Consider the following 27,853-nt stretch of genomic DNA (forward strand, 5'->3'; position numbering starts at 1 on the left):
ATCTTGCATTTTCTTCTCATCCGCTTTACATTTCCAATACGGACAGAACAAGTTTCCTTTGTGATTTCTCCTGAAGCCGCAGTGAATGAGCTGAAGCGCGGGAAATGTCCCCGTCACCATTCCAAACCTCCATTCACAAAGCCAGCGGCCGCTACCGGGCATGCGCCATCCTGCCGGCTGTGCGCCTGCGCCCAGCGCCTGCCCTGAGCATTGCCATTCAGGTTCACCTGAGGAAGGAGCAGTGCTCCGAAAGCTAGTGTTTGAAACATACCGGTTGGACTTTAACCTGGTGTTGTAAGACTTCTTACTGTGCTCACCCCAGCCCAGCGCCGGCCCTGAGCATTGCCATTTGGACAGATTGTGAATGTGAGACTGGGGGAGCGGAGCTTTCTGAGCCCCAGGCGGGCCCGGGGAATGGCCCCGCCGTTAGCGGGGGGCGGGGGTGTGCAGAGTAACCTCCAACCGGGGCCCCGCCGTTACTGTGGGCAGCAGGGGGGCGGGGTGGTGCAGAGTAACCTCCAACCACTGTCTGAATCATCCATTCGTTTTATAATTTGATTCCTATCACATCTAAAGAAGGCCTGAATCCCGGGGAGAAAAACATCAAACTGTTTCAGTAAATGCGCATTATCCCTGGGAAGAGCGAAATTAATTCATCTGCCATCCTGGTCCATAGTTCTTCCCAGTTACCATGACAACGGATTAAATGGTGTTTCACTCAGATTGTTTAAAGTGGGACATTGCTGCAGCAACATTGATGTTTGATGAAAAAAAATTCCCATGGGTCTTGTGAATGGAGGTTAATTTCCCGGTTCTCTAATTTACAACAAACCTCTTCCAGGAAATACACAGATATCTCGGACCCGGAAAAGTTGGATATCTGTTGGATATCTCATATCCTCCATCGCATGTTTTCCGATTTTTATCCATCTTCCCATTGAGTTTGGTAAAATCGGATTTCTACACATTTCCTGATTCTCTTCAAACGCCCCTGGGAATTCGTGGATTGCGTGAGATAAACAAATAATTTGTTCATAGCAAATAGACACGACCTCTCCTTGTGACAATTTGATTTAAATTCATCAGCATTTGACCATCTCAGTGTCCATCATGTTGTCGTTTCTCGATTAAATGTTCAACTTTGAAAGCCAGAAAATGAACGGAACTGTCCACACAAGAGACATGACGGTAAGACTGATGTTGATCAAAACAACAATTTCCAACATATGTGGACCACAATATGATTCATTGTTTAACGTGTGACATCTGATCTTAAAAGGTGAGGGAACTTGGATTCCTGGTGACATTACAGAAACTGACAAGTCCTCACTGTTTATTGAAATATTCCAGGACGTACCAAACCCAAACTGGTGAATGGAAGTAGTCCCTGTGCGGGGAGACTGGAGATTTGCTGGAGTGGAACCTGCGGCACAGTTTGCGATTATCGCTTGTTCTGGTCGTCAGCGAATGCGGAAGTGGTTTGTAAGATGCTGGACTGTGGCTTTGCGGTGGAAACGCCGCTTCACTCTCACTTTGGACAAGGATCGGGACCTGTTATTGGTCCAAAGGACTGCGGACACCAGCGGGACGTTGCAGTAATCTGTTCAGGTAAGAATCCAATAATTCTGGAAACGAACGGGTTACCGACAAAACCGGCTCAAGATAGCGGCAGCTCAAGATAGCGGCAGATTAGAATAACTCCCATCTTCAAAGAGAGGAGGCGCTCTAACAGTTTTTGGGAATATTTCGATCTCTTTCAGGATGAAAATACAGAATTTTCCGTGAGTGATCCATTCGGTACATTGAATAAACTCGGTTTGTTCTCACTGGAACGACGGAGGTTGAGGGGTGACCTGATAGAGGTCTACAAAATTATGAGGGGCATAGACAGAGAGGATAGTCAGAAGCATTTTCCCAGAGCAGAGGGACATTGGCTGAAATGCCCATTCGGAAATTCCTTTCAGTTCTATTACATTGCAGACAGAATCGCCAAACAGGACTGACAGACGCAATGTTCACTTTCCTCTCAAAGTGAAATTGTTTGACCAGAGCAGAGTCAGTTTCACACACTGACTAGGCTGGCATTGGCTGCATCTGCCCTGAGGGATCTTTTGTTTGGGTTGCAATGGCTCCCGGTGCCGAGAGATCTCAATAAATCCCTGAATAACCTATATCCTGTTTAATGATCTCTAATATTATCTCCAATTGATGAAGCTATCACTGTTTACTGGAATTTATTATACACCCGATCAATGTTTTCTAATCTAACCAATTACTCCACACCAACACATCATGTTTACTGTTCATTAAATTTACTCTCTTTATATTCACAACCAAGACCTGAGAATGCTCGAGAGTTCATGGCCTTCAAAATACAATAAAATAGGGAATTGAAGATATTCTCCCTAACGTCCCGTTGCATGGATAAAAAAAGGCTGCTGATTGGCGACTAGTTAACTGGTTTCTGTAGAGAGGGCACAATGGCCGAATGGCCTTCTTCTGTGTTCTAACCATTCCCTCCTTTAATATAATTTCCACCACAATGTAATTGCATCAGAACTCTTCATTCCCTCCGAAATCTAACACATCGGGACAGTGAACCGGCCTCAACTAAAGCTCAAGGATAACAAGGTAGCAAAAGGCCCAAAAGCGTCTTTCAATGACAAGGACAGTGAACAATACATTTTCAGGATATAAATTAAAAACCCAATATCCCTGCAGCATAGAAACATATAACTATGAACATGATTATATTTGAACCGTTCTACATAGTCACCACAGGACATCCTGCGGACCATTAGCAATTCCATCCCGCGAATGGAATGGGAGAATTCAAAGCGCAGCTTTAATGGGGGAAAGACAGTTGGATAATTTCCATATCTTTATTTTACATTGGGCGATACAAAGAACAAAGAAAAGTACAGCACAGGAACAGGCCCTTCGGCCCTCCAAGCCTGTGCCGACCATGCTGCCCATCTAAACTAAAAACTTCCACACTTCCTGGGTCCGTATCTCTCTCTTCCCATCCTATTCATATATTTGACTATCCACTCTGTCTATGCCCCTCCTAGGAGGCCTGTAGTAAACCCCCAACATTGTGACTGCACCCTTCTTATTCCTGATCTCTACCCATATAGCTTCGCTGCCCTCTGAGGTGTTCTCCCATAGTACAGTTCTGATATTCTCCCTAACCAGTAGCACAACTCCACCACCCCTTTAACATCCCCCTCTATACTGCCTGAAACATATAAATCCTGGAATTGAGTGAGAAATTAAGAACATTCTGCGGAGTATGTTATGGACAATTGGATCTAAGGCAGCAACACCCAACGTTTAGCACCAGGATTTGATGAATCTAAGGTTCAATGTTTCAGGAAAACCAGGATATTTGGGACATTTGAAAGCAAATGGAATCTACTGATCATGCAAACAGAATATGCATTTGGTCAAGCCGCAGCTGTGGAGAGAAAGAGTAAACGTGAAGTTGATGACTTTTTATCATCACAAAAGCAATATTCAGGACAGCACTGTTAATGGGTAACCATCCCTGGAGTTGGAGGGTAGCAATGTTCAAATGGAGCATCTCCAATACCACTTTTCAAGGGCAGAGGACTCCTGAGGGATAAAGTGTTTATGGTTCTGGGGAGGTGGAAATGCTTTGGGATTACTTGGGCCATGACACGATGAGGACTGGGAATGAGAGTGAACAGAGGGGCAACCTGCTGGTCTTCGCCATCTCAATATCATTGTTACTTTGGTCATCGTGTTGTGAAGTCACATTGCACAGGGCTCGCTCACATCAGGAAGTGAATATGGAAAACTGCTTGGATCTGATGTGAACGATCTGTCCGTTCATGAGATCCCTGGTCTTTTTAGAAGAATCAATGTGTCGCTTAGGGGACATGTCAAAAACTGTGTTTGCTAGATCACACTGACGGCCACGAGAAAATGTGATTTAAATAAGTGATATTACCAAGGAGCATTTAGTCACTTAATTACCGAGAAATGGGAGTAGTGTGGGGAGTGGATGATCGTTATTTGACTCGAAACGAGTGAAACTTGGGACTAATCGTGGAAAAGTATGAATGAGCAGATGCATATTAATTCATAAATAATTTGCATTTTATGATTTATTCTTCTTCAGGCCGCAGAAATGCTCGGCTAGAAGGTGGTGTGTCCCGATGCTCAGGCAGACTGGAGATTCTGTATGCTGAAAACTGGGAAACAGTGTGTGACCGTCATTGGGATTTGAATAACGCCAACGTGGTCTGTGCCCAGCTTGACTGTGGGGTCGCAGTGCCCGTGCCCCGAGGGGTTTGGTTTGGAGAGGGCACTGGGCCTATATGGAGGAATCGGTTTGAATGTAATGGCAATGAGACAAGTCTGATGGATTGTCCTCTTTCTGCAGCAACTCAACACGAGTGTACCCACAGGAGCGATGTCAGGGTGATTTGCTCCAGTGAGTAAAAACTTACTGAAAAGAAACCTACTTCTTCCGCAAAAATATTAGCATTGTGCTTCTCTAAAATGACCAGATCTAAATTTCTCCTGTTTCACTATTCTTCTTCTACATCTGGTCTAATGGCACAGATTATCCACAGCTATTTGTAAATTCATGAGTTTTGATTTTAAAATGTTCTTGTAGAACAAGCAGAAATGTAGCGGATACGAGTTTCACTGGAACATTTATGTAACATACATACACACATAATAGTTAGAAGCAGTAGTAGGCCAAGCAGCCCATCGAGCCTGCTCTGCCATTTAACAAGATCCTGGCTGATCAGATTGTAAACTCAACCCCACATTATTGCCTGTCACATAACATTTCATCTCCTTGTTAATCAAGAATCTATCTTGCCCAGTTTAACAAAAATCAAAGCTGCTACTTCAACTGCCTTTTGAAGAAGACCCAACCTTCTTAGAGAAGAAAATCTCCTAATCTCTGAATTAAGTGAGTGAACCCCTATTTTTAAATAATGACCGCTGTTTCTAGATTCTCCCAGAAGAGGAAACATCCTCTCCACATCCATCCTGTCAATACCCCTCAGGATCTTAAACGTTTTGATCAGGTCGCCTCTGATTCTTGGGATCTCCAGTGACTACAACCTTAAACTCTCCAACCTTTCCTCAACTCAATAATCCTGCACTGTCTCACTGCCAATTCACAACACTCTCGACCACTGCGACTCAAAAATCAAGGGCGCCTACCGTTCCATCCCCTGACCGCACATTGGGAAATCAGACCAGAAGACGGTGCACCTTCTCCCGGCATACAAGCAGAAACTCAAACGGGACAATCCAGCTAAGAAGGTTGTGCAGTGCTGGTCCGAGGAAACAGAAGAGCTCTTACGTGACTGCCTAGAGAGAGTGGACTGGTCCATATTTAAGAACTTAGTGACCAACTTAAATGAGTATGCCACCACCGTCACAGACTTCATCAGCAAATGTGTGGACGACTGCATGCCAAAGAAAGCAATATGTACGTTCCCCAACCGGAAACCATGGCTCAATCACAAGATTGGCTCCCTACTGAAGGACAGATCTGAGGCACTCAAGTCAAACGACTCTGACCTATACAAGAAATCCAGGTACGACCTCCGCAAAGCCATCCGAGATGCCAAGAGAGTATATCAAACCAAGCTAGAGTCACAGACAGACTCCCGGCGATTGTGGCAAGGATTAAAGAACATAACGAGTGACAAAGCCAAGCCGAGCAGTATCCCCGGCAGTGGCGCACCCCTCCCCCACAAACTCAATGCATTCTATGCTCGGTTCGAGCAGGTAACCAACAATCAGCTGTCGACTGCCCCAGCAGACCATAACTCACCCATACCCACCATCACAGTTTCTGAAGTCAGACCGGCCTTTCTGAAAGTGAAACCTCAGAAGGCGACGGGCCTGGGCGAGATCCCTGGTCGTGCACTCAGAGCCTGCACAGACAAGCTGGCAGAGGTGTTCGCGGACATCTTTAACCTGTCCCTACTCCACTCCGAGGTCCCCACCTGCTTCAAGAAGACAACCATCACACCGGTGCCAAAGAAGAACCAGGCAACGTGCTTCAATGACGACCGTCCGATGGCCCTGACTTCAGTCGTAATGAACTGCTTCGAGAGGTTGATCATGAAGCAATCTGCACATTCTCCCTGTGTCTGCATGGGTTTCCTCCGGGTGCTCTGGTTTCCTCCTACAGTCCAATGATGTGCAGGTTAGGTGGATTGGCCATGCTAAATTTCCCTTAGTGTCCAAAATTCCCCTTAGTGTTGGGTGGGGTAACAGAGTTATGGGATATGGTGGAGGTGTGCGGTTGGGTAGGGTGCTCTTTCCATGAGCCATTGCAGATTCGATGGGCCGAATGGCCTCCTTCTGCACTGTAAATGCTATGAATTCTACAATCAGTAAGAATGAACAATAACAGCTCCTCCACAATAGTCCTCAATACCGGGGTCCCGCAAGGCTGCTTACTTAGCCCCCTACTCTACTCCCTGTACATTCACGACTGCGTGGCAAAATTTGGTTCCAACTCCATCTACAAGTTTGCTGACGATATGACCATAGTGGGCCGGATCTCGAATAACGATGAGTCAGAATACAGGAGGGAGATAAAGAACCTAGTGGAGTGGTGCAGCGACAACAATCTTGCCCTCAATGCCAGCAAAACTAAAAATTAACTTCAGCAAGCAATGTACTGTACACACCCCTGTCAGCATCAACGGGGCCGAGGTGGAGATGCTTAGCAGTTTCAAATTCCTAGGGGTGCACATCTCCAAAACTCTGTCCTGGTCCACTCACGTCATCGCTACCACCAAGAAAGCACAACAGCGCCTATACTTCCTCAGGAAACTAAGGAAATTCGGCATGTCCACATTAACTCTTACCAACTTTTACACATGCACCATAGAAAGCATCCTATCTGGCTGCATCACAGCCTGGTATGGCAACTGCTTGGCCCAGGACCGCAAGAAACTTCAGAGAGTCGTGAACACCACCCAGTCCATCACACGAATCTGCCTCCCTTCCATTGACTCCATTTACACCTCCAGCTGCCTGGGGAAAGCGGGGAGCATAATCAAAGACCCCTTCCACCCAGCTTACTCACTCCTCCAACTTCTTCCATCGGGCAGGACATACAGAAGTTTGAGAACATGCACGAACAGACTCAAAAACAGCTTCATCCCCATTGTTACCAGATTCCTAAATGACCCTCTTATGGACTGACCTCATTAAAACTGCACCCTGTATGCTTCATCTGATGCCGGTGCTTATGTCATTACATTGTATACTTTGTGTTGCCCTACTATGTATTTTCCTTTATTCCCCTTTCTTCCCATGTACTTAATGATCTGTTGAGTTGCTCGCAGAAAAATACTTTTTACTGTACGTCGGTACACGTGACAATAAACAAATCCAATCCAATCCACGGTTCATGGACAGAAGATTCATTTATTCACCACCAACTCATTAACAATTGGTTATGTTGATTAAACAAATATTGGTATAATTGGCCAATTGAAAGCCTTTGATACACCGAAACATAGAATTTCAACAGTGCACAAGGAGACCATTCGGCCCATCAAGTCGACACTTTGAACAAGCACGCTACCTCAGCCCTATCCCACAACCCCACCTAGCCTGAACATCTTTGGAGACTAAGGGGCAATTTAGCATGGCCAATCCACCTAACCTGCACAGGAGGAAACCAGAGCATCCATAGGAAACCCCTGCAGTCACGAGGAGAATGTGCAAACACCACACAGACAGTCACCCAAGGCCAGAATCGAACCAGCGTCTTTAGCACTGTGAGCCAGCAGTGACGTTTACCTTCAACTTTCAGGCAGACACATAGCAACATAGAAAATAGAAGAATGAGAAATCCATTCTACCCTTCGAGTCTGCTCAGCCATTTATTATGATCATGGCTGATCATCAAGTTCAATACTCCAATCACCCTTCCCCCCCTCCCATATCCGTGGGTCCCGTTAGCCCCACAAGCTATATGTAATTTCTTCTTGAAGTTACAAAACATTTTGGCTTCAAGTACTTTCTGTAGTAGCGAATTCCATAGATTCCCCACTCTCTGGGTGAAGAAACTTCTCGTCACCTCAGTCCTAAAGGTTTTTCACCTTATCCTCAAATTCTAACCTCTAATTCTGGATTCCCCCACATTCGGGAACATTCTTTCTGAATCGACCCTGTCTAATCCTGTTAGAATTTTATATGTTTCTATGAGATCCCCTCTCACTCTTCTAAACTCCAATGAATATAATCCTATTCAACTGAGTCTCTCCTCATATGACAGTCCTGCTGTCCAAGGAATCCGCCTGGTAAACCTTCACTGACCTGCTTCCATAGCAAGAACATCCTTCCTCAGATAAGGACACCAAAACTGCACACAATACCCCAGGAGCAGCCTCCTCAATGCTGTACACAATCGCAATAAAATATCTCTGTTCCTATACTCAAATCCGCTCGCTATGAAGGCCAACATATAACTTGCCTTCTTTACTGCCTGCTTTTCCTGCGTGCTTACTTTCAGGTAATGAAAGTTTCCAAACACATGAAAGATTATGATTGCATTGAGATAGAGTAGAAAATGCAAATACAGAATCTGTAGAGACGTTTTTTTTACATTTAGGATTGTTTAATCATAACCGGGGAAGTTGACATCCCTGGACAATGTCACAGACTTTGACTCTTTCTGCCCAAGGACAAGTACTGGATTCCAGTGTATTCTGGGATGGCTGTAATCCAGCACTTTTTTGTGCAATCAGCCAAGGAGAAGATTGGAATTCTGTATTTTGAATCCCTGCAGTGTACTCCTTATATCTGACATGATGTGGAATATGTCCACATTGACAAGAATATGGCACCCAACAGCTATTGAAGATTCAGCTATTAATCTGAATCGGCTTGATCGAGACTTAACTCAGTTTGCCTGTCTTTGAACCATGTCATTTGAAAACTTTATCTAACAAAATCTATTAACCAAATTTTGTTCGCTCCACCTCGTTAAACAACAGTTATCTTGGGGAACAAGTGTAGAGATTCCAGATTTCCATTTTCCTTTTTGTTACAAGATGCTTCTTAAATACAGCTCTAAATTCAAGTATTTCAGCTGTTTCGTAATCTGCCCTACCTCCATCATAATATGGTGGTGATATTTGCTGGTGATTGCATAATGTTCAGCTCCATTCACCATTCTTCAGATAAGAAGACAATCCATCCCCACTTGCAGCAAGATCTGAACATCATCTTGACTTAAAACTGATAGATCGCAAATTGTAATAATCGCTTATTGTCACAAGTAGGCTTCAATGAAGTCGCTGTGAAAAGCCCCTAGTCACCACATTCCGGCGCCTGTTCGGGGAGGCGGGTATGGGAATTGAACCCGCGCTGCTGGCACTGTTCTGCATTACAAGCCCACTGTGTTAATTAGATTCACGCTAAATAAGAATGAAACAATCACCATCATAAAAATTAAGACATCTAAGCACCTTCTCTTGACAGGAATTGGTCTTTGTTCTGTTCACTATCAAAGCATGTGTCATTATTGACCAGAAATTTAACATTAACAAGTTGCATCAATGCCTTGGCCAACAGAGCAGGTCAGATGCTACTGATTTTGCAATGATCCCCATTTGCCTCGATAGATGCAGCTGCAAACAATACTTAACAATTTCATTTTGACTCAGGACAAGACAATCCGTTGGAATCCTCTCCATCCTGTAGTTGTACAGTTGGCAGTAGATATGTCTGCCTGTTATTTACAATGGTTCCAAACTCTGGAAATCCTACTCGAACAGCATTGGAGGAGAACATGCTTCAAGGAAGTCACTCGGTGCAATTGGTGAGGACGACCCACACCCAAATTCTCAAAGGAAAATGGGGAGGAAAATACATTGCAACCCAACAGCAATGTCACACCTATAGAAATAATAAATTACCGTCTCCTTGTTATGAAATTCTCCGAGTATATTTCCTATGTTTGCATTAGTAATTGTTTTTAACATTTTAAACCCCTTTCTTGAATAAATTTTAACTCAAATGTCTACAAGTTTGAGGGGCATGGACAGGGTGAATAGGGAACACCTGTTCCCCTTAGCTGAAGGGTCGGTTAGGAGGGGACACAAGTTCAAGGTGAGGGGCACAAAGTTTTGGGGATTTGAGGGAAACCTTTTTATCCAGAGGGTAGTGATGGTCTGGAACACACTGCCTGGAAGGGTGGTAGAGGCAGGTCCCCTCACATTTTAAAAAGTACCCGGATGAGCATGTGGCAATTCGAGGCTATGGAACAAGTGCTGGCAAATGGGATTAGGTAGGCAGGCCAGGTGCCTTTCTTGGGCAGTGCAGATTCAGTGGGCTGAAGGGCCTTTTTTGCAACGTATTTTTCTATGATTTTGTGATTCTGTCTTGTAAGGCAAATTCTCCTGTAATTTACCTCTTTCAGTGACAGGCGGCAGAGACTCGGGTTCAATTTCGGCTTTCGCTCATTGTATTTGCAGTTTCTCCCTTTCTTTCCGTGTCTGCCTGGGTTTCCTCCGGGTGCTCCGGTTTCTTCCCACAGTCCAAACATGTTAGGTCAGGTGGATTGACCTTGCTAAATAACCCCTTAGTTTCGAAAGATGAGCAGGTTAGGTGGGGTTATGGCACAGTAGCACAGTTGCTTCACAGCTCCAGGGTCCCAGGTTCGATTCCTGGCTTGGGCCACTGTCTGTGCGGACTCTGCATGTTCTCCCCGTGTCTGCATGGGTTTCCTCTGGGCACTCTGATTCCTCCCGAAGTCCCTAAAGATGTGCTGTTAGATTAAGTGGACATTCCAAATTCTCCCTCTGTGTCCCCAAACAGGCGCCGGAATGTGGCGACTAGGTAGCTTTTCACAGTAACTTCATTGCAGTGTTAATGAAACGTGTAGCAATAAAGATCATTAAGGTAGAGCCCTGTAGAGATTCTATGAACCATTCAGGTCAATCTGGGATATCGTTTCTTCAAGGTCGCTGATTCATCTCTGAGGTTCTTTGTACAAAATACACAACAGTTTTAAATTGCAAGTTTGTAAAGAAATGTAAAACAATATACATTGTCTTGTTTGTGTTATCAGACAACTTCATCATTGAGCCTGATTATTTTAAAACTATTTTGAAGGGCAGCACGGTAGCACAGTGGATAGCATTGTGGTTTCACAGTGCCAGGGTCCCTGGTTTGATTCCCCGCTGGGTCACTGTCTGTGTGGAGTCTGCACGTTCTCCGCGTGTCTGCGTGCGTTTCCTCCGGGTGCTCCGGTTTCCTCCCAGTCCAAAGACGTGCAGGTTAGGTGGTTTGACTATACTAAATTGCCCTTAGTGTCCAAAAAGGTTTGGAGGGATTATTGGGTTATGGGGATAGGGTGGAAGTGAAGGCTTAAGTGGGTCGGTGCAGACTCGATGGGCTGAATGGCCTCCTTCTGCACTGTATGTTCTATGAAGGGGTGATTTGCGTAAATGACGGATATGGGTCAGTGATGGATACGGGTTTATGTATTTCCCTACAGATTTTACTCTGCCCAATATTTATAACACAGGTCCGCAAATATCTTTCAAAAATGTAACTTATTGAAAAATAAATGCTGGAGAGAATCTCCCAGAGACTTTTTGCCAACTATCACAGAATCTTTCATCATTGAAATTAATCATCATTGTCCGGGAGTTATTGAATTGTAAAGTTTCCTGTTTTACTTCAAATTCACAATTGTTTTCAATTCGTTTCTTTTTGCAGATGGAAGTTGGCCGCTAAGATTGACGAATGGGGAAAGTCGGTGTGATGGGCGAGTGGAGATTCACAAGGGCAGCTGGGGCAGAGTGCAGGACAGCCTGTGGGACCAGAATGATGCTGACGTCGTCTGCAGACAGCTGGACTGCGGCTCCGCGATCGCAGCGTCTAACTCCTCAAAGTACGGAGAGGGTGAAGGGCCAGTGTGGGTGAATGAAGTCCAGTGTAAAGGAAATGAATCGCATCTCCACAACTGCAGCTCATTCACATTCAACTCGACTCTCACTGACAGCACCGCCGTGGGGGTTTTGTGTTCAGGTGATTAAACATTTCACTTTTACAGAAACATAACAGAAATTGCTAATCTGCTGGGAAACGGTAAAATCTTGGTCACTGGTTCCTCAGACTGTTTTTTTTAACTCGGGAGTGAGTGCAGAGAAAGGTAGATTGGGGCAACAGCGACTTTTTATCGCACATTTAATGAAGACACAAATCACAAGGAGCTTCACAGGGGCAGAATCTAAAAGGAAACTGGACACAGGGCCCCCAAATATTCTTGTTCACAGCAGATTATAGACTGGTTTTCTGTTTAACCTGTGAATCTCCCATTTTGAGATCAATTGTATATCGACACCTGCTGCTCCATCCAACATCTTGCTGAGATATCCTGGTTTACTGCCTTCTTTCGGCTGGACCAACAGCCACGGAATAGTTTATTTCATCTTTCTTTTCACACAAACACCAATTACTAACGTGACTGGCAGTTTGGTGACTAATTAAACATCAGTAATTTCCTCATCCCACCAGCCTGTTTGCACAGTGTGGTATGAATGGTTCCTGTTCAGGTATGCCACTTACATTTCCAGATTTACTCAAATTACCGCAAAGGCAGATTTAGTCCTTACAACAGGAAATGGATCAGTGAAACAATGAACATTAGTTTAATCCATTATAATCCTTTGGTCAATATAACCCCAGACCACTGCTCTATATTTACATACAGCATTTTGGAATACAGATGAACAGGGATAATACCTGTAAGTCTACAGTCTGCTTTATGAAGCAGAAGTAAGACATAAGGTGGAGAGGAATTGAAACTCGAAAGGAGCAGTGCCAGCTTGTGAAATCTCTAGTAATATAAACCTGAGACTAGGTCACATAATAATATTTTTACTGTCACCTGTAGGCTTACATTAACACTGCACTGAAGGTACTGTGAAAAGCCCTGAGTCGCCACATTCCGGCCCCTTTTCGGGTACATAGAGGGAGAATTCAGAATGTCCAAATTAGCTAACAACACATCTTTCGGGACTTGTGGGAGGAAACCGGAGCACCCAGAGGAAACCCATGCAGACACAGGGAGAATGTGCAGACTGCACACAGACAGTGACACAAGCCGGGAATCGAACCCTGACACTCTGGAGCTGTGCTACTGTGCTGCCAAAGCATCATCAGGATTTTTTGTCCATTGCTGAAGCTGCCCACCATTCAAATCCTATCCAGGGAGGAAATTGCTGGGGCCTTGACAGTAATCTTTTTATCCTCATTGCCTACAGGTGAAGTTCTGGAGGACTGGAGAGTAGCCAATGTTGTTCCATTGTTTCAGAACGGCAGCAGAGATAATCCAGGAAATTATAGACTGGTGAGCCTTATGTCAGTGGCAGGGAAAGTATTGCAAAAGATTCTTAGAGATAGGATTTACTCACATTTGGAAACAAATGCACTTCTTAGTGATGGACAGCATGGTTTTGTGAAGGGGAGGTCGTGCCTCACTAATTTCATCGAGTTTTTCGAGGAAGTGACAAAGATGACAGATGAGGGAAAGGCAGTACTTCAGAAAAGCCTTTGACAAGGTACCTTATGGTAGATTGGTACAAAAGGCGAAGTTACATGGGATCAGAGGAGGTCTCCACCACAAAACATCCCAGGAAACTGCTCTCTCCAGCTTCATACGACCTCACGCCCAACAAAACGTAACATAAACTCTTGACACCGTTTTTAATATCAAGTTCAGCCTCCCATGCTTCCTCCCTCCCTAACTATAACTCACTTGGCTTCATCTACTCTGTGGAGATTACCCGAAATTCGTATTTCATAAGAACTCGGAGCAGGAGTAGGCTATCTAGCCCCTCAAACCTGCTACGCCATTCAGAATCACGGCTGATCGTTTTATGGACTCAGCTCCACTTTCCCATCTGCTCCCATAATCCTTAATTCCTTTACTGTTCAAAAACGTATCTTTCCCTTAAAACGTTCAACGAGATAGCCTCAACTGCTTCACTGGGCAGCTAATTCCACAGATTCACACCCCTTCGGGTGGAGAAGTTCCTCCTCAACTCAATCCTAAATCTGCTCCCCCTTATTTTGAGGCTATCACCGTTAGTTCTAGTCTCACCCACCAGTGGAAACAACCTCCCTGCTTCTATGTTATCTATTCCCTGCATAATTTTCTATGTTTTTATAAGATCTCCCCTCACTCTTCTAAATTCCAATGTGTATAGTCTCACTCGACTCAGTCTCTCCTCGTAAGCAAATCCTCTCAGTTTCCTTTCCAGTTTCTGCCGAGTCTTACTCCGGCACTCGTGGACCTCTATGTGGTCGATGGGATCGATCTTGTTTGCTCTGGACCCTATTTTCTCTGAACTATCGGCATCCGACTTCGCTTCTTGCCTTCTCAGTTAGCTGATAATATCAACGATGATCTTTCCAGTCTCTGCCTTCTCTCCTTCAGATCTGCTTGATTGCCCCCCTCTCCTCAAATACAAATTGACGCCCTCCCTCCTCACAAGTTACTAACCCATCATCAAGTTGCATCTCCTCTCCAAAGTGCTTGAATAGTGCTGGCGTTTCCCAAGTAATGCTCATCTTTGTGGGAGATGTATGTTAGAATCGCTTGCATCATATTTCCAACCTGACCACAACATGAAAGCAGCTCTTATTGAAGTGGGAAATGGGGAATCCGGGTGACTGTGACAAAGGTAAACACTCCCTTCCAGAAATATTGTAGTCTTTGACAAAGATCAGCATTGAATGCTGGCCCGGCTGCTGTCCATCACAGTCTGGCTGGTTGGGACTGAGCTCATCTAGTTTCATTCTCATCTATCCAATCATAGCAAGGGAATTATGGCTTCAGCGAATTAAATGCTTTCCCATTCCGCTGGCTCACTGTTCATTCTGGTATCTCAAGGATCCATCCCTCACCTCCTCCTATTTACATGATGCCTTCCAGTGACATCATCCGAAAGCACCGCCTCACTTCCTACCTGTGCGCTCACGGAATCGAATATTCCCTCAACTCTACCTCTCTTGTCCTCTCTAATCTCTACAAACTGTCAGAATTTCAATCCGACATTCAATAATGTCTGAGCAGAAAATTGCTACAACCTATAATTGTGGGGACCAAACCCTTTGGCCATTCTCCCCATCACGTTCATTCCCTCGTCTCTGACTCCATTCCTCTCCCTGCTGAATGTCTCTCCAAGCTTGAAGCAGACATCTTGTAACATTGATGTTATATTTCACTCCCAGGGGAATTTCCTTCCACATATCCATCCCATCCTTAAGACTCGCTGTTTCCACCTCCATAACATTGCCTGACCTCACATTTATCCAATCTGCTGCTGAACTCCCGATCATTCGCTCCGTTACGTGTAGTATTGATGATTCCAATTCCGAGCTGGTTTACCTCATTTTTGCCTTTTTAACCATTGAGTTCAGTAGGAGACCCTGCTGCCCATGGCTTACCTGCTACCAAGAGCAACTCACCCATTGCCGGTGAGCTCACTGACCTACATTAGTTTCAGTTAAGTAACCCCTCAGTGATAAAATTATCTCCTTGTTTTCAAATCCTTTTATGCCCTCACCGCTCTATCTCGGCAATTTCCCCCGGCTCGACAATTCCCAATGTGCTCCGTGCTCTGCCAATTCGGGCATCTTGTACTGGTGCCTCCAGTTGCCAAGGCGACAATATCTCGAATTTCCTCCTGAACCTGTCAGCCTCTAAACGTCTCTTTCTTCATTTGACACGTCACACAAAACCTTCCAGTCTGACCAGGCTTTTGATTACCTGAGTTAATATATCCTTCTGTGGTTAGACATCACTGCTGTAAGGCACACTGAGATGGTTCATTAATTTAGCGGCGCTAGATAAATACTGGAGACAATAAATTGCCACAGCCAAATGTAGTGGGAATGCCTGAAATATTTTTCGATTATGTGATGTACAATGATTGGATTGTGAGACGAAGGGAATCCGTATTGAAAGTATAATCCTCCTACATTATTCTCTAACAGGACATGAGCAGATAAGGCTATCAGACGGTGGGACCAGATGCGCTGGCCGAGTGGAGGTTTATCACAATGGGATCTGGGGTAGTATCTGTGCTGATTCCTGGGAGCTGCTGGACGCTGCTGTGGTTTGCAGACAGCTGGATTGTGGACATGCATTGGACCGAGCACTTCCTGCTTCTTGTGGACCAGCCTCAGGCCCAGTTTGGTTGCAAGAACTAAACTGTTTCGGTAATGAATCCTTTCTCTGGGATTGTCCTTCAGCATCTTGGAATAACCACGACTGCGCTCGGAAGAATGTCAACATCATGTGTTCAGGTAAAGATCATTTCAATGGGTTCGTTTTCCCTCAGGCGTCACGAGGTGTCACATGGAAGATATTACACTGCATTATATAGAATGTGCAACAATTTATATTGATACAATGCGCTGTTTGGTCCTTCTGCTGCACATGGGCGTCACTCTGCATTCATAGAATTTACAGTGCAGAAGGAGGCCATTCGGCCCATCGAGTCTGCACCGGCTCTTGGAAAGAGCACCCTACCCAAGGTCAACACCTCCACCCTATCCCCATAACCCAGTAACCCCACCCAACACTCAGGGCAATTTTGGACACTAAGGGCAATTTATCATGGCCAATCCACCTAACCTGCACATCTTTGGACTGTGGGAGGAAACCGGAGCACCCGGAGGAAACCCACGCACACACGGGGAGGATGTGCAGACTCCGCACAGACAGTGACCCAAGCCGGAATCGAACCTGGGACCCTGGAGCTGTGAAGCAATTGTGCTATCCACAATGCTACCGTGCTGCCCTTACTTCATTCAACCCTATCCTACTTTCATTTCTCCCTCATCAACTTATTTAGCTTCACATTAAATGCATCGCTACTGTTCCCCGATTTGTTTTCCAGATTCAACATTCTCCTGAATTTCCTATTGGATTTATTCATGATTTTCATAATTCTGATCCCTAATTTGTGAACTGTCCACTTTATAAGAAATTTGTACCTCTGTACCCCGAGGTCTTTTTGCTCGGACACAATATTTAATCTCTTATTATCCAAGAATGAAGTGGCCTCTTTCGACAGCCGATCAAACGCCGCCACCTCAAATCTACCTATATTAAAATAAAATTGCGAAAGGCAAGCCCATTCTGATGTGGATTAACACCTGCTTGTATATTTAAGGAGTCTGTCTTGTATGTATTCTCCTCAGTTTACTCACAGCGGCAAATTTTTAAAAATATTTCGCGTTCCCCAGTGAAATGGTCAATGTAATTGTGAAATAGAATTGTCCCGCCAGCAATGCCTCGGGAACTAACTCCTCAGCTTCTGCTATTCTGGGAAATGACTTTGTGCACGGACTGTTCTACAACCAGTCTTCTAATCATTTTCAACACATCCCTTGTCCTCAGGGAGGTTTCAACTTCGTGATACCTTCTCGAAGGACTTTTGGAAATAGAAACAAAGTACCTCCATTACATTATTCCTGTCTTCACTTCCTGTGACTTGTTCGAATAATCAATAAGGCTTGAGAAATATGACCCGTCTTTTGAAATTTAATGATTATGCTTTATTATAATTTAGTTGTCGGTGTTCCATTGAATCCATAGAACCGCTGCAGTGCAGAAGGATGCCATTCGGCCCATCGATCCTACAAAAGAGCACCCACTACCCCGCCCAATCCCTGTGCTCCCGTAACCCCACCTAACCTGCACATTGTTGGACTGTTGTTGCTCCTTGATTTTTCTGAAAGACGACTATTAATCAGATGGCACAACCAGTGCAACAATAATTCCACCCCCCTTCCCCACACCCCCTCTGCCCCATTCCCCCGCAATGTGGTCAGACAGCGGTTTATCAATGGAAACATCTGGATATTTGTTATTCCATTGACAGAACACAAAGAGATGCGGCTGGTGAATGGAAAGCATCGCTGTGAGGGGAGAGTGGAAGTCTTCTACAATGGGACCTGGGGAACAGTGTGCTCGGCCACGCTGGATGACCATGATGCAACAGTGATCTGTAAACAGCTACAGTGCGGCCGCCTCAATCGCACTGAGCGTTTCGGACCGGGCTCCGGACAGATATGGCTCGATGAGATTGAGTGTAATTTAAATGAGCAGACACTTTGGCAGTGTCAGTCAAACCCGTGGGGTCAACACAACTGTGGACACTGGGAAGATGCAGGTGTAGTTTGTTCAGGTAACTGAGGGAATCACTTATTGCGGGGGTGTAATTTGGAAAATTAGGGTCTGATTAAATAAACATGTTTCTCTTCTTAACAGAAGTCAGGGTGACAAAGGAGCAGCCTCACAGTTCAATGGACTGCGTTCCTCAATCAGGTGCTTCCTCATCTTAAACATCCCATCAAATGGATTTGTTCCTGCCTTAAACTATGTCAATAACAATAATTGATCCTCTTTGACAGACTCGGGACAAAGTTTGCGCCTGGTTGGCGGTGACACCAGCTGTTCCGGGAGAGTGGAGATATTATCCAATAACCGCTGGGGGACGGTATGCGATGACTCCTGGGATCTGGTCGATGCCAATGTTGTCTGCAGACAGCGGTGGTGCGGCTCCGCGCTATCCGCCTCCGGAGGGGCCGCTTTTGGCCAGGGTGAAGGGGTTATCTGGCTGGATGAGGTGAAGTGCACCGGGAACGAATCCTTTCTCTCTGATTGTCCTTCCTCATCATCAGCGCGACCTGACTGTGATCACAAGGAAGATGCCGCTGTGATTTGTTCCGGTAAGGGTCGCGCAGGAGGGTCGGAATGATCCTGATCAGTGAAGCTGACTCGGTGATTCCGGCAAAGTAAAATGCCAATTTGTGAAGTGCATGAATGTTTGTACAATATATTCCACACGGCTCGATTTGCCGCCGATGTTTCTCCGTTCACACCTGCAGCAACTCTGAATGAATATCTTGATTAATATCCCTCTTAGTCTCAGTGTTCTTGCTGGTGTAACTGACATTATTGATATTACCCCGGATTTGTGAATTTCTGAGTGACTCGTTTCCGATTGATGGAAACATTTAAATAAAAATATTTCCTGCCTCTATGTTCCATTTTTCTGTCTTTCCATCATTCAGGGCCGGAAATTGAAACCATTCCCATTCCTGTTGCCTTCTGCATAACGGCCGGATTTCTATTAATCTGCGAGCTGATCGCTCTAATGGCGGTAATGCGATTCAAATTAAAAAGAAAAGGTGAGTCTCAAATCTTACCGCTGAACTAACATTGAGTCTCTGACAGAGAAACAGTAACAGCTGGAAAGACTCAACAGGTCTCGCAGCATCATTGGAGAGAGAAACCGAGTCAATGTTTCAGGTCCATTCTGACTTTTTTTCCGAACTGGCTCTCGCACCTAGTTCTAGATGGTGATGAGGCTGCACGTTTGTTGCACTTTTCCAGGCAGGGTCACTTTGCCTTGTTGGAAATAAATGTTACCCCGTGTTTCTCTATTTTGTTTTTGTTCGAGGTTCTTCTTGAATCAGTGAAAGGTGGCATTTGAAATGGAGAGTGTGGTGAATTTATTATGGTAACCATTCACCACTGTACTACATTGTACCACGCTGTTGCCCATGTGGGCTCCACCTATGGACCATTGTATTGTACTACACTGATTGTATCATGTTGGTGCACTTGTGGGCTCTGGCCCCTTGAGGGGAGATATCAGAGCAGCTGCCCTGTAGGCGGCTCTCATTGCAGCGCAGTCACAGGCAGGCACTGTTCTAGTTGATTAAAGCCACAGTTCACGCCTATTGTCTGTCTCATGTGAATTGATGGTGGCACCAGAGAGTTATTTAAAATGTCGACAATCACATTCCCTGTTCACCTGGCACACGAGGCGCCTGGAGAAGTTATTGGTTATCACAATGGGTCAGAAAATGTAATTGAACTATTTGGCCTCTGGATTCACTGATTTATTGATCATTTCCTCTTCCTTTATCCACTGGATATCGTTACCCTCGTTCACTCTTTCGGTCCTAATGAATTAATCTATTTTTGAACACAACTTTTCCATTCATATCCCAACAAGCATGGTTTATGTATTCAATACGTCACTTCTCAGTCTGACCAGATTCAATAAAGACCCTCTCGCCCCGGAGCTTCCAAACTGCTGCTGTCCAGAGAGATCAGTCCCTGAGCCCACTCCTCCTTAACTCAATTCCCCGTCTGTCCGTGTAACCAGAAAATCAATTGGAATTCATTTCTCCTGATATCACATCATTCCATATTTTTCAACATTAATTCAATAGTATCCTGTCAAATGGAGATGAGCATGTGTATATGCACACACGCACACAAACATACACGCACACACACACACATACACAGATCCTCCGAAGGCCGCCTGTGTCAGTTGGTGGATAGTGAGACTCTCTCAGCCCCACTTTGGGTGATGTTTTCTTTCTTAACTGTTTGTTTTTCTCAGATTACCGGGAAGCTATGTCTACGTGCCACTATCAGGAATATTTTATTCAATCCCGGAAAAACTTTGAAAAACTCAATTGAGTTACTTCATAATTTGCAGACTTTCCCTTAGGTAAAATTCTCCATCGTAAATCGAGCTGCAAAATAATATCCATCTTATTGTACGGGAGAGAGATAAAAGATGCCAGATGCATAAAAAGCATCATTCAGAGACAGAAAGCAGAGCTGCTCAAAAACATCTCTCACTTCAATGATTCACAGGCTGACATTGACACTGTATTTGGGCAGGTACAGGATGTGCTCCTTCACGCTGCAGCTCAAATACACACTGCCTCACTGTTAACGCAACAAAATGTTAATCTCTCCGTCCTCGTTTCAACAGCTGCTGTCAGGGGCGGTCGCGGTTCAGCTGCTGGTTTGTACCAAGCAATTTATGAAGAGATTGAGAATATTCCACCTGGCAAATATTCCGCCCAGACACATGGCTCAGGTATATATTTTACGTTTGATGGCGTTATTGATCATTGTGAACTGAATGGACAGGATCAGATCCCCCTCATGGTGATGATTCATGTTGCACTGAATTTGTCTGTCTGTTTGTAGTGAGAGGAACGATGGGTTTGGCAACATTCCCACAGCTCTTTGTTGCCAAAATAATGTTCTTTGTACCGTTTGGTTGTTTCCATTTTCATTTCCCACCGGCTGCACACCGACTCCTTCAGATATCTGAGCCTGTAAATAATAAACACATCGATTGATTGACTGTAAAATAATGTAATTACACTGATGGTGGAGCCTACAGGCTATACAATAGTTGAGGACATATTGAGCAATAAATACATCAATAATTTAGAGTAATGCATTGAAAAAGAATCAGGTGAGAATTTCACAAACCGGGAAATTAATTGGCTAATGAGGAAGGAAAAAAGCGGAATGGAATGAAGATTTACTGTGTTCAGGAATCCTTTCGAACCAGGATGACAGAATCCTAATCGGTGGAGATTCCCTGCTGGATTGAGTAATGGGGAATGGACAAGAACAAAAACACAACATTATCTGGAACATTGTGAGCTTAATATAATAATAGATTTTAAAATAGGAATTAAGAAGACTAGGCACCATGGAAATAGATTGGAGTGAAGAAGACAATTTCTGGGACTGAGTATACAACTTGGAAAACATAACAACATTGGCAAAGAATGATGTATATCAATAATTAGAAGGGTGGAAATGTTTAGCTGAGCTCAGGAAATAATCATTATGGCAAATAAATAAGAGAATAAAACAACAGAATGGAAAAAAAAATCAGGAAAAATTGAAGCAAAGGAAAGCAACCAATGTATTGCGCATTCCAAATAATTCCAATATTCATTCAAGCCTCAACCGAAGTAATAAATCAGTTGAAATTATCTTCAATTCTATCATTTTCTAACTTCCATTCTATTACTTTTTGTTTGGTGACCTGTGGATTTCTGTCAATAACATTTTGTTTCATCCAATGAAACTATCCTGAGGCGATGGCTACATTATCCCAAATTGTATTTCTTATGCCGATTTGATTGGCGCGTCTGGAAGACCTTCCAAAACTCATGACCTGTGATTGGTCTTCCCCAACTGGATATTCGAATAGTCGATAATCTGTTATTTAATTTTAATCTGCAAATCATGTTTGACAATTTTAGATCTACAGCAATGATAGAATCAGTAAACAGCTCAGTTGACTGGACAGCTATTTTGTAATGCAGAGTAAAGCCAATAACAAAGAACAAAGAACGAACAAAAATTACAGCACAGGAACAGGCCCTTCGGCCTTCCAAGTCTGCGCCGATCCAGATCCTCTATCTAAAACTGTCACCTATTTTCTAAGAATTGGTATCCCTCTGCTCCCTGCCTATTCATGTATCTGTCTAGGTACATCTTAAATGCCGCTATCGTGCCCGCCTCTACCACCTTCGCTGGCAATGCATTCCAGGCACCCACCACCCTCTGCGTAAAGAACTTTCCACGTATATCTCCCTGAAACTTTTCCCCTCTCACCTTGAACTCGTGACCCCTAGTAATTGAGTCCCCCACTCTGGGAAAAAGCTACTTGATATCCACCCTGTCTATACCTCTCGTGATTTTGTAGACCGCAATAAGGTCCCCCCTCAACCTCCATCTTTCTAATGAAAATAATTCTAATCTACTCAACCTCTCTTCATAGCTAGCACCCTCCATACCAGACAACATCCTGGTGAACCTCCTCTGCACCCTCTCCAAAGCATCCACATCATTTTGGTAATGTGGCGACCAGAACTGCACGCAGTATTCCAAATGTGGCCGAACCAAAGTCTTATACAACTGTAACATGACCTGCCAACCTTTGCACTCAATCCCCCTTCCGATGAAGGAAAGCATGCCGTATGCCTTCTTGACCACTCTATCGACCTGCGCAGCCACCTTCAGGGTACAATGGACCTGAACACCCAGATTTCTCTGTACATCAATTTTCCCCAGTGCTTTTTCATTTACTGTATAGTTCACTCCTGAATTGGATCTTCCAAAATGCATCACCTCGCATTTGCCCGGATTGAACTCCATCTGCCATTTTTCCGCCCAACTCTCCAATCTATCTATATTCTGCTGTATTCTCTGGCAGCCCCCTTCACTATCTGCTACTCCACCAATCTTAGTGTCATCTGCAAACTTGCTAATCAGACCAGCTATACCATCCTCCAGATCATTTATGTATATCACAAACAACAGTGGTCCCAGCACGGATCCCTGTGGAACACCACTGGTCACAGTTCTCCATTTTGAGAAACACCCTTCCACTACTACTCTCTGACTCCTGTTGCCCAGCAGTTCTTTATCCATCTAGCTAGTACACCCTGGACCCCATGAGACTTCATTTTCTCCATCAGCTTACCATGGTGAACCTTATCAAACGCCTTACTGAAGTCCATGTATATGACATCTACAGCCCTTCCCTCATCAATCAACTTTGTCACTTCCTCAAAGAATTCTATTAAGTTGGTAAGACATGACCTTCACTGCACAAAACCATGTTGCCTATCACTGATAAACCCATTTTCTTCCAAATGGGAATAGATCCTATCCCTCAGTATCTTCTCCAGCAGCTTCCCTACCACTGACGTCAGGCTCACCGGTCTAATATTACCTGGATTATCCCTGCTACCCTTCTTAAACAAGGGGACAACATTAGCAATTCTACAGTCCTCCGGTACAGTCCTCGGTGAATATCGATGCAAAGTGCTCATTAAGAATCTCACCCATTTTTTCTGACTCCACGCATAACTTTCCTCCTTTGTCCTTGAGTGGGCCAACCTTTTCCCTAGTTACCCTCTTACTCCTTTTCTATGAATAAAAGGCTTTGGGATTTTCCTTAACCCTGTTTGCTAAAAATATTTCATGACCCCTTTTAGCCCTCTTGATTCCTCGTTTCAAATTGGTCCTACATTCCCGATATTCTTCCAAAGCTTTGTCTATCTTCAGTCGCCTAGACCTTATGTATGCTTTCTTTTTCCTCTTAGCTAGTCTCACAATTTCACCTGTCATCCATGGTTCCCTAATCTTGCCATTTCTATCCCTCATTTTGACAGGGACATGTCTGTCCTGCACTCTAATCAACCTCTCTTTAAAAGCCTCCCACATATCAAATGTGGATTTACCTTCAAACAGCTGCTCCCAATCCACATTCCCCAGCTCCTGCCGAATTTTGGTATAGTTGGCCTTCCCCCAATTTAGCACTCTTCCTTTTGGACCACTGTTGTCTTTGTCCATGAGTATTCTAAAACTTACAGAATTGTGATCACTATTCCCAAAGTATTCCCCTACTGAAACTTCAACCACCTGGCTGGGCTCATTCCCCAACACCAGGTCCAGTATGGCCCATTCCTGAGTTGGACTATTTACATACTGCTCTAGAAAACCCTCCTGGATGCTCCTTACAAATTCTGCTCCATCTAGACCTCGAACACTATGTGTATTCCAGTCAATGTTGAGAAAATTAAAATCTCCTATCACCACCATCCTATTGCTCCTACATCTTTCCATAATCTGTTACATATTTGTGCCTCTATCTCATGCTCGCTGTTGGGAGGTCTGTAAGTCAGCCCCAACATTGTTGCTGCACATTTCCTATTTCTGAGCTCTGCCCATATCGCCTCACTGCTCGAGTCCTCCATAGTGCCATCCTTCAGCACAGCTGTGATGTCCTCTCTGACCAGTAATGCAACTCCTCCACCCCTTTTACCTCCCTCTCTATCCCGCCTGAAGCATCGCTATCCTGGGATATTTAGTTGCCAATCATGCCCTTCCCTCAACCAAGTCTCAGTAATAGCAATAACATCATACTCCCAGATACTAATCCAAACCCTAAGTTCATCTGCCTTACCTACTACACTTCTTGCATTAAAACAAATGCACCTCAGACCACCAGTCCCTTTGCGTTGATCATCTGCTCCCTGCCTACTCTTCCCCTTAGTCACGCTGACCTCATGATCTAGTTCCTTACAGGCTTTAGTTACTACCTCCTTACTGTCCACCAACCTCCTCATTTGGTTCCCATCCCCCTGCCACATTAGTTTAAACCCTCCCCAACAGCATTAGCGAAAGCACCCCCAAGGACATTGGTTCCAGTCCGGCCCAGGTGTAGACCGTCCAATTTGTAGTAGTCCCACCTCCCCCAGAACCGGTCCCAATGTCCCAAAAATCTGAACCCGTCCCTCCTGCATCATCTGTCAAGCCATGCATTCATCCTGCCTTGTCTTTCATTTCTACTCTGAATCCCACGTGGCACTGGTAGAAACCCTGAGATTACTACTCTGAGGTCCGACTTTTTAACTTGGCTCCTAACTCCCTAAATTCTGCTTGTAGGACCTCATCCCGTTTTTCACCAAGATCATTGGTGCCTATATGCACCACGACAACTGGCTGTTCACCCTCCCTCTTCAGAATGTTCTGCAGCCTGTCTGAGACATTCCTGACCCACGCACCTGGGAGGCAACATACCATTCGGGAGTCACATTTTCGACCACAGAACCACCTATTTACTCCCCTTAAAATTGAATCCCCTATGACTATAGCCCTTCCACTCTTTTTCCTGCCCTTCTGTACAGCAGAGCCAGCCACGGTGCCATGAACCTGGCTACTGCTGCCTTCCCCTGGTGAGCCATCTCCCCCAACAGTATCCAAAACGGTTCACCTGTTTTGGAGGGAGATGACCGCAGGGGACACCTGCACTGCCTTCCTGCTTTTTCTCTGCCTTTTGGTCACCCTTTCCCTTTGTCCCTCAGCAATCCTAATCTGCGGTGTGACCAGTTCGCTAAACATGCTATCCACGACCTCCTCAGCATCGCGGATGCTCCAAAGTGAGTCCATCCGCAGCTCCAGAGCCGTCATGCAGTCTAACAAGAGCTGCAGCTGGACACACTTCCCGCACTTGAAGGAGTCAGGGACATCAGCCACGACCCTGAGCTTCCACATTGAGCAAGAGGAACATAACACGGGTCTGAGATCTCCTGCCATTTTTAATCATAAGCTTAACTTAGTCCAACTATAATATCAAATAATAGATAAATGAAAAAGGAAAAAAAAAAGAAAAATTGTGACCAATCACACGATAAAAAGAAATAGAAATAGAAAAATCTTACCTTATCAACACACCACAGTATTTTTTTTTTGCTTAGAGGAGCAGGGCGGGCGGGAGACACTACACGTGTAGTGCCTCGGGTTCAGCCGCTGCCCAAATATATCAGTTCACTCACATTCCCAGAGCACAATTCGACCGCTCCCACTAACGTGGGTTCAATTCCTGGCTGAGGTTGTTCATGAAGGCCTGTCTTCTCAATCTTGCCCCTCGTCTGAGGTATGGTTAAATCACAACCAGTCAGCTCAAATTGGAAAGCAGCCGATGGTCATCTGGGAAAAAGCTTCTGACTATCCACTCGGTCCAATGTCTATAACATCGCCACGCAACTTCCGTCATTTCAGGGAAAACATTGGAGGCAAGTACGATACCACACGTGGCTAGCACAGTGGCTTCACAGCGCCAGGGTCCCAGGTTCGATTCTCCGCTGAGTGACTTTCTGTGCGGAGACTGCATGTTCTCCCCTTTGTCTGCGTGGGTTTCCTCCGGGTGCTCCGGTTTCCTCCCACAGTCCAAAGACGTGCAGGTTAGGTGGATTGGCCATGATAAATTGCCCTTAGTGTCCAAAAAGGTTAGGAGGGGTTATTGAGTTATGGGGATAGTGTGGAAGTGAGGGCTTAAGTGGGTTGGTGCAGACTCGATGGGCCGAATGGCCTCCTTCTGCACTCTGTGGTCTATGTATCTAAGTGTTATGGGGAATAAGGCGGGAAGATGGAGTTGAGGATAATGACATCAGACAATTCATGTCCTCAATAAATATGCGAGCAGACTCCATGGATCGAATGGGTTACATTTGCTCCCAGGTCTTATGGTTTTATGGTTACACAATAGTATTAGCTCAGTGTCAATTTCCAGGACATTGTCACAGACACAATATAACTATTATGTTCTCTGCGTCCACATTCCAAACATTCTCTCCAAAAACGTTTTCATTTCACAGTTTCTGCTTCCATCGACTCGCTGAATCAGATTGAATATTACACCAGTCACAGTTTGGGTGACATGGATCCTGGATCAGATGATCCTGATGGAAACTCCTGCAGTGTTCAGGGTGGGTACATTTTTATCCGTTCCTCTCTCGGTTTTGTACATCAACAAGTAAAAATATCACAGAGTAGAATTACGCTGTAACTGAGAGAGAGTAGAATTACGCTGTAACTGAGAGGGAGTATTGGTGAGTGATTTTAGTTTTCAAAAAGAATCAGGGATACTTCGAAGCAGACACAAACATCACACCGACTGCACAGCGAAAGCAAGGCAGCACAGTAGCTAGCACTGTTGCTTCACAGCGCCAAGGTCCCAGCGTCGATTCCCGGATTGGGTTACTGTCTGTGCGGCATCTGCACGTTCTGCCTGGGTTAGGTGAATTGGACATTCTGAATTCTCCCTCGGTGTACCCCAACAGGCACTGGAATGTGGCGACTAGGGGCTTTTCATAATAACTTCATTGCAGTGTTAATGTAAGCCTACTTGTGACAATAGTAACGATTATTTTTTTTAACTAGTTGTGTAAAACAATGAAATGCCTGTGGGCTGTGTGGCAGGGATAATGGAAATGTGGGTGCAGTTTGGGAGGAAGATTCACTGAGATGCTTGTGACTATAAAACTGAGGGTGACCTACCAGGGACACGGAACGGTCCAATCAGTAACCGCCCTCTCATCTCACTATACCTAAACATCAAAATACATCTGTGTTCCAACCGACAAAATCCGGGAACATTGATTAATTGAT

The 27,853-nt window shown here is 44.8% G+C and overlaps 1 protein-coding gene across 1 annotated transcript in view; it reads left to right on the top strand.

Annotated features, from left to right (window-relative positions):
- Positions 1–517: 517 nt before the first annotated feature.
- LOC140395258 (scavenger receptor cysteine-rich domain-containing protein DMBT1-like) overlaps positions 518–27,853 on the top strand; it is a 34,705-nt gene continuing 7,369 nt past the window's right edge. Inside the window, exons 1-11 of the mRNA XM_072482824.1 lie at positions 518–1,188; positions 1,351–1,608; positions 4,145–4,459; positions 11,749–12,060; positions 16,036–16,347; positions 17,931–18,236; positions 18,320–18,376; positions 18,463–18,780; positions 19,126–19,242; positions 20,853–20,960; positions 27,061–27,171. Coding sequence (XP_072338925.1) covers positions 1,488–1,608; positions 4,145–4,459; positions 11,749–12,060; positions 16,036–16,347; positions 17,931–18,236; positions 18,320–18,376; positions 18,463–18,780; positions 19,126–19,242; positions 20,853–20,960; positions 27,061–27,171 — 2,077 coding nt within the window. The 5' untranslated portion in view covers positions 518–1,188; positions 1,351–1,487. The remainder of the gene's footprint in view (positions 1,189–1,350; positions 1,609–4,144; positions 4,460–11,748; positions 12,061–16,035; positions 16,348–17,930; positions 18,237–18,319; positions 18,377–18,462; positions 18,781–19,125; positions 19,243–20,852; positions 20,961–27,060; positions 27,172–27,853) is intronic.

The sequence above is a fragment of the Scyliorhinus torazame genome, chromosome 18 (assembly GCF_047496885.1).
Source record: "Scyliorhinus torazame isolate Kashiwa2021f chromosome 18, sScyTor2.1, whole genome shotgun sequence".
Taxonomy (NCBI): domain Eukaryota; kingdom Metazoa; phylum Chordata; class Chondrichthyes; order Carcharhiniformes; family Scyliorhinidae; genus Scyliorhinus; species Scyliorhinus torazame.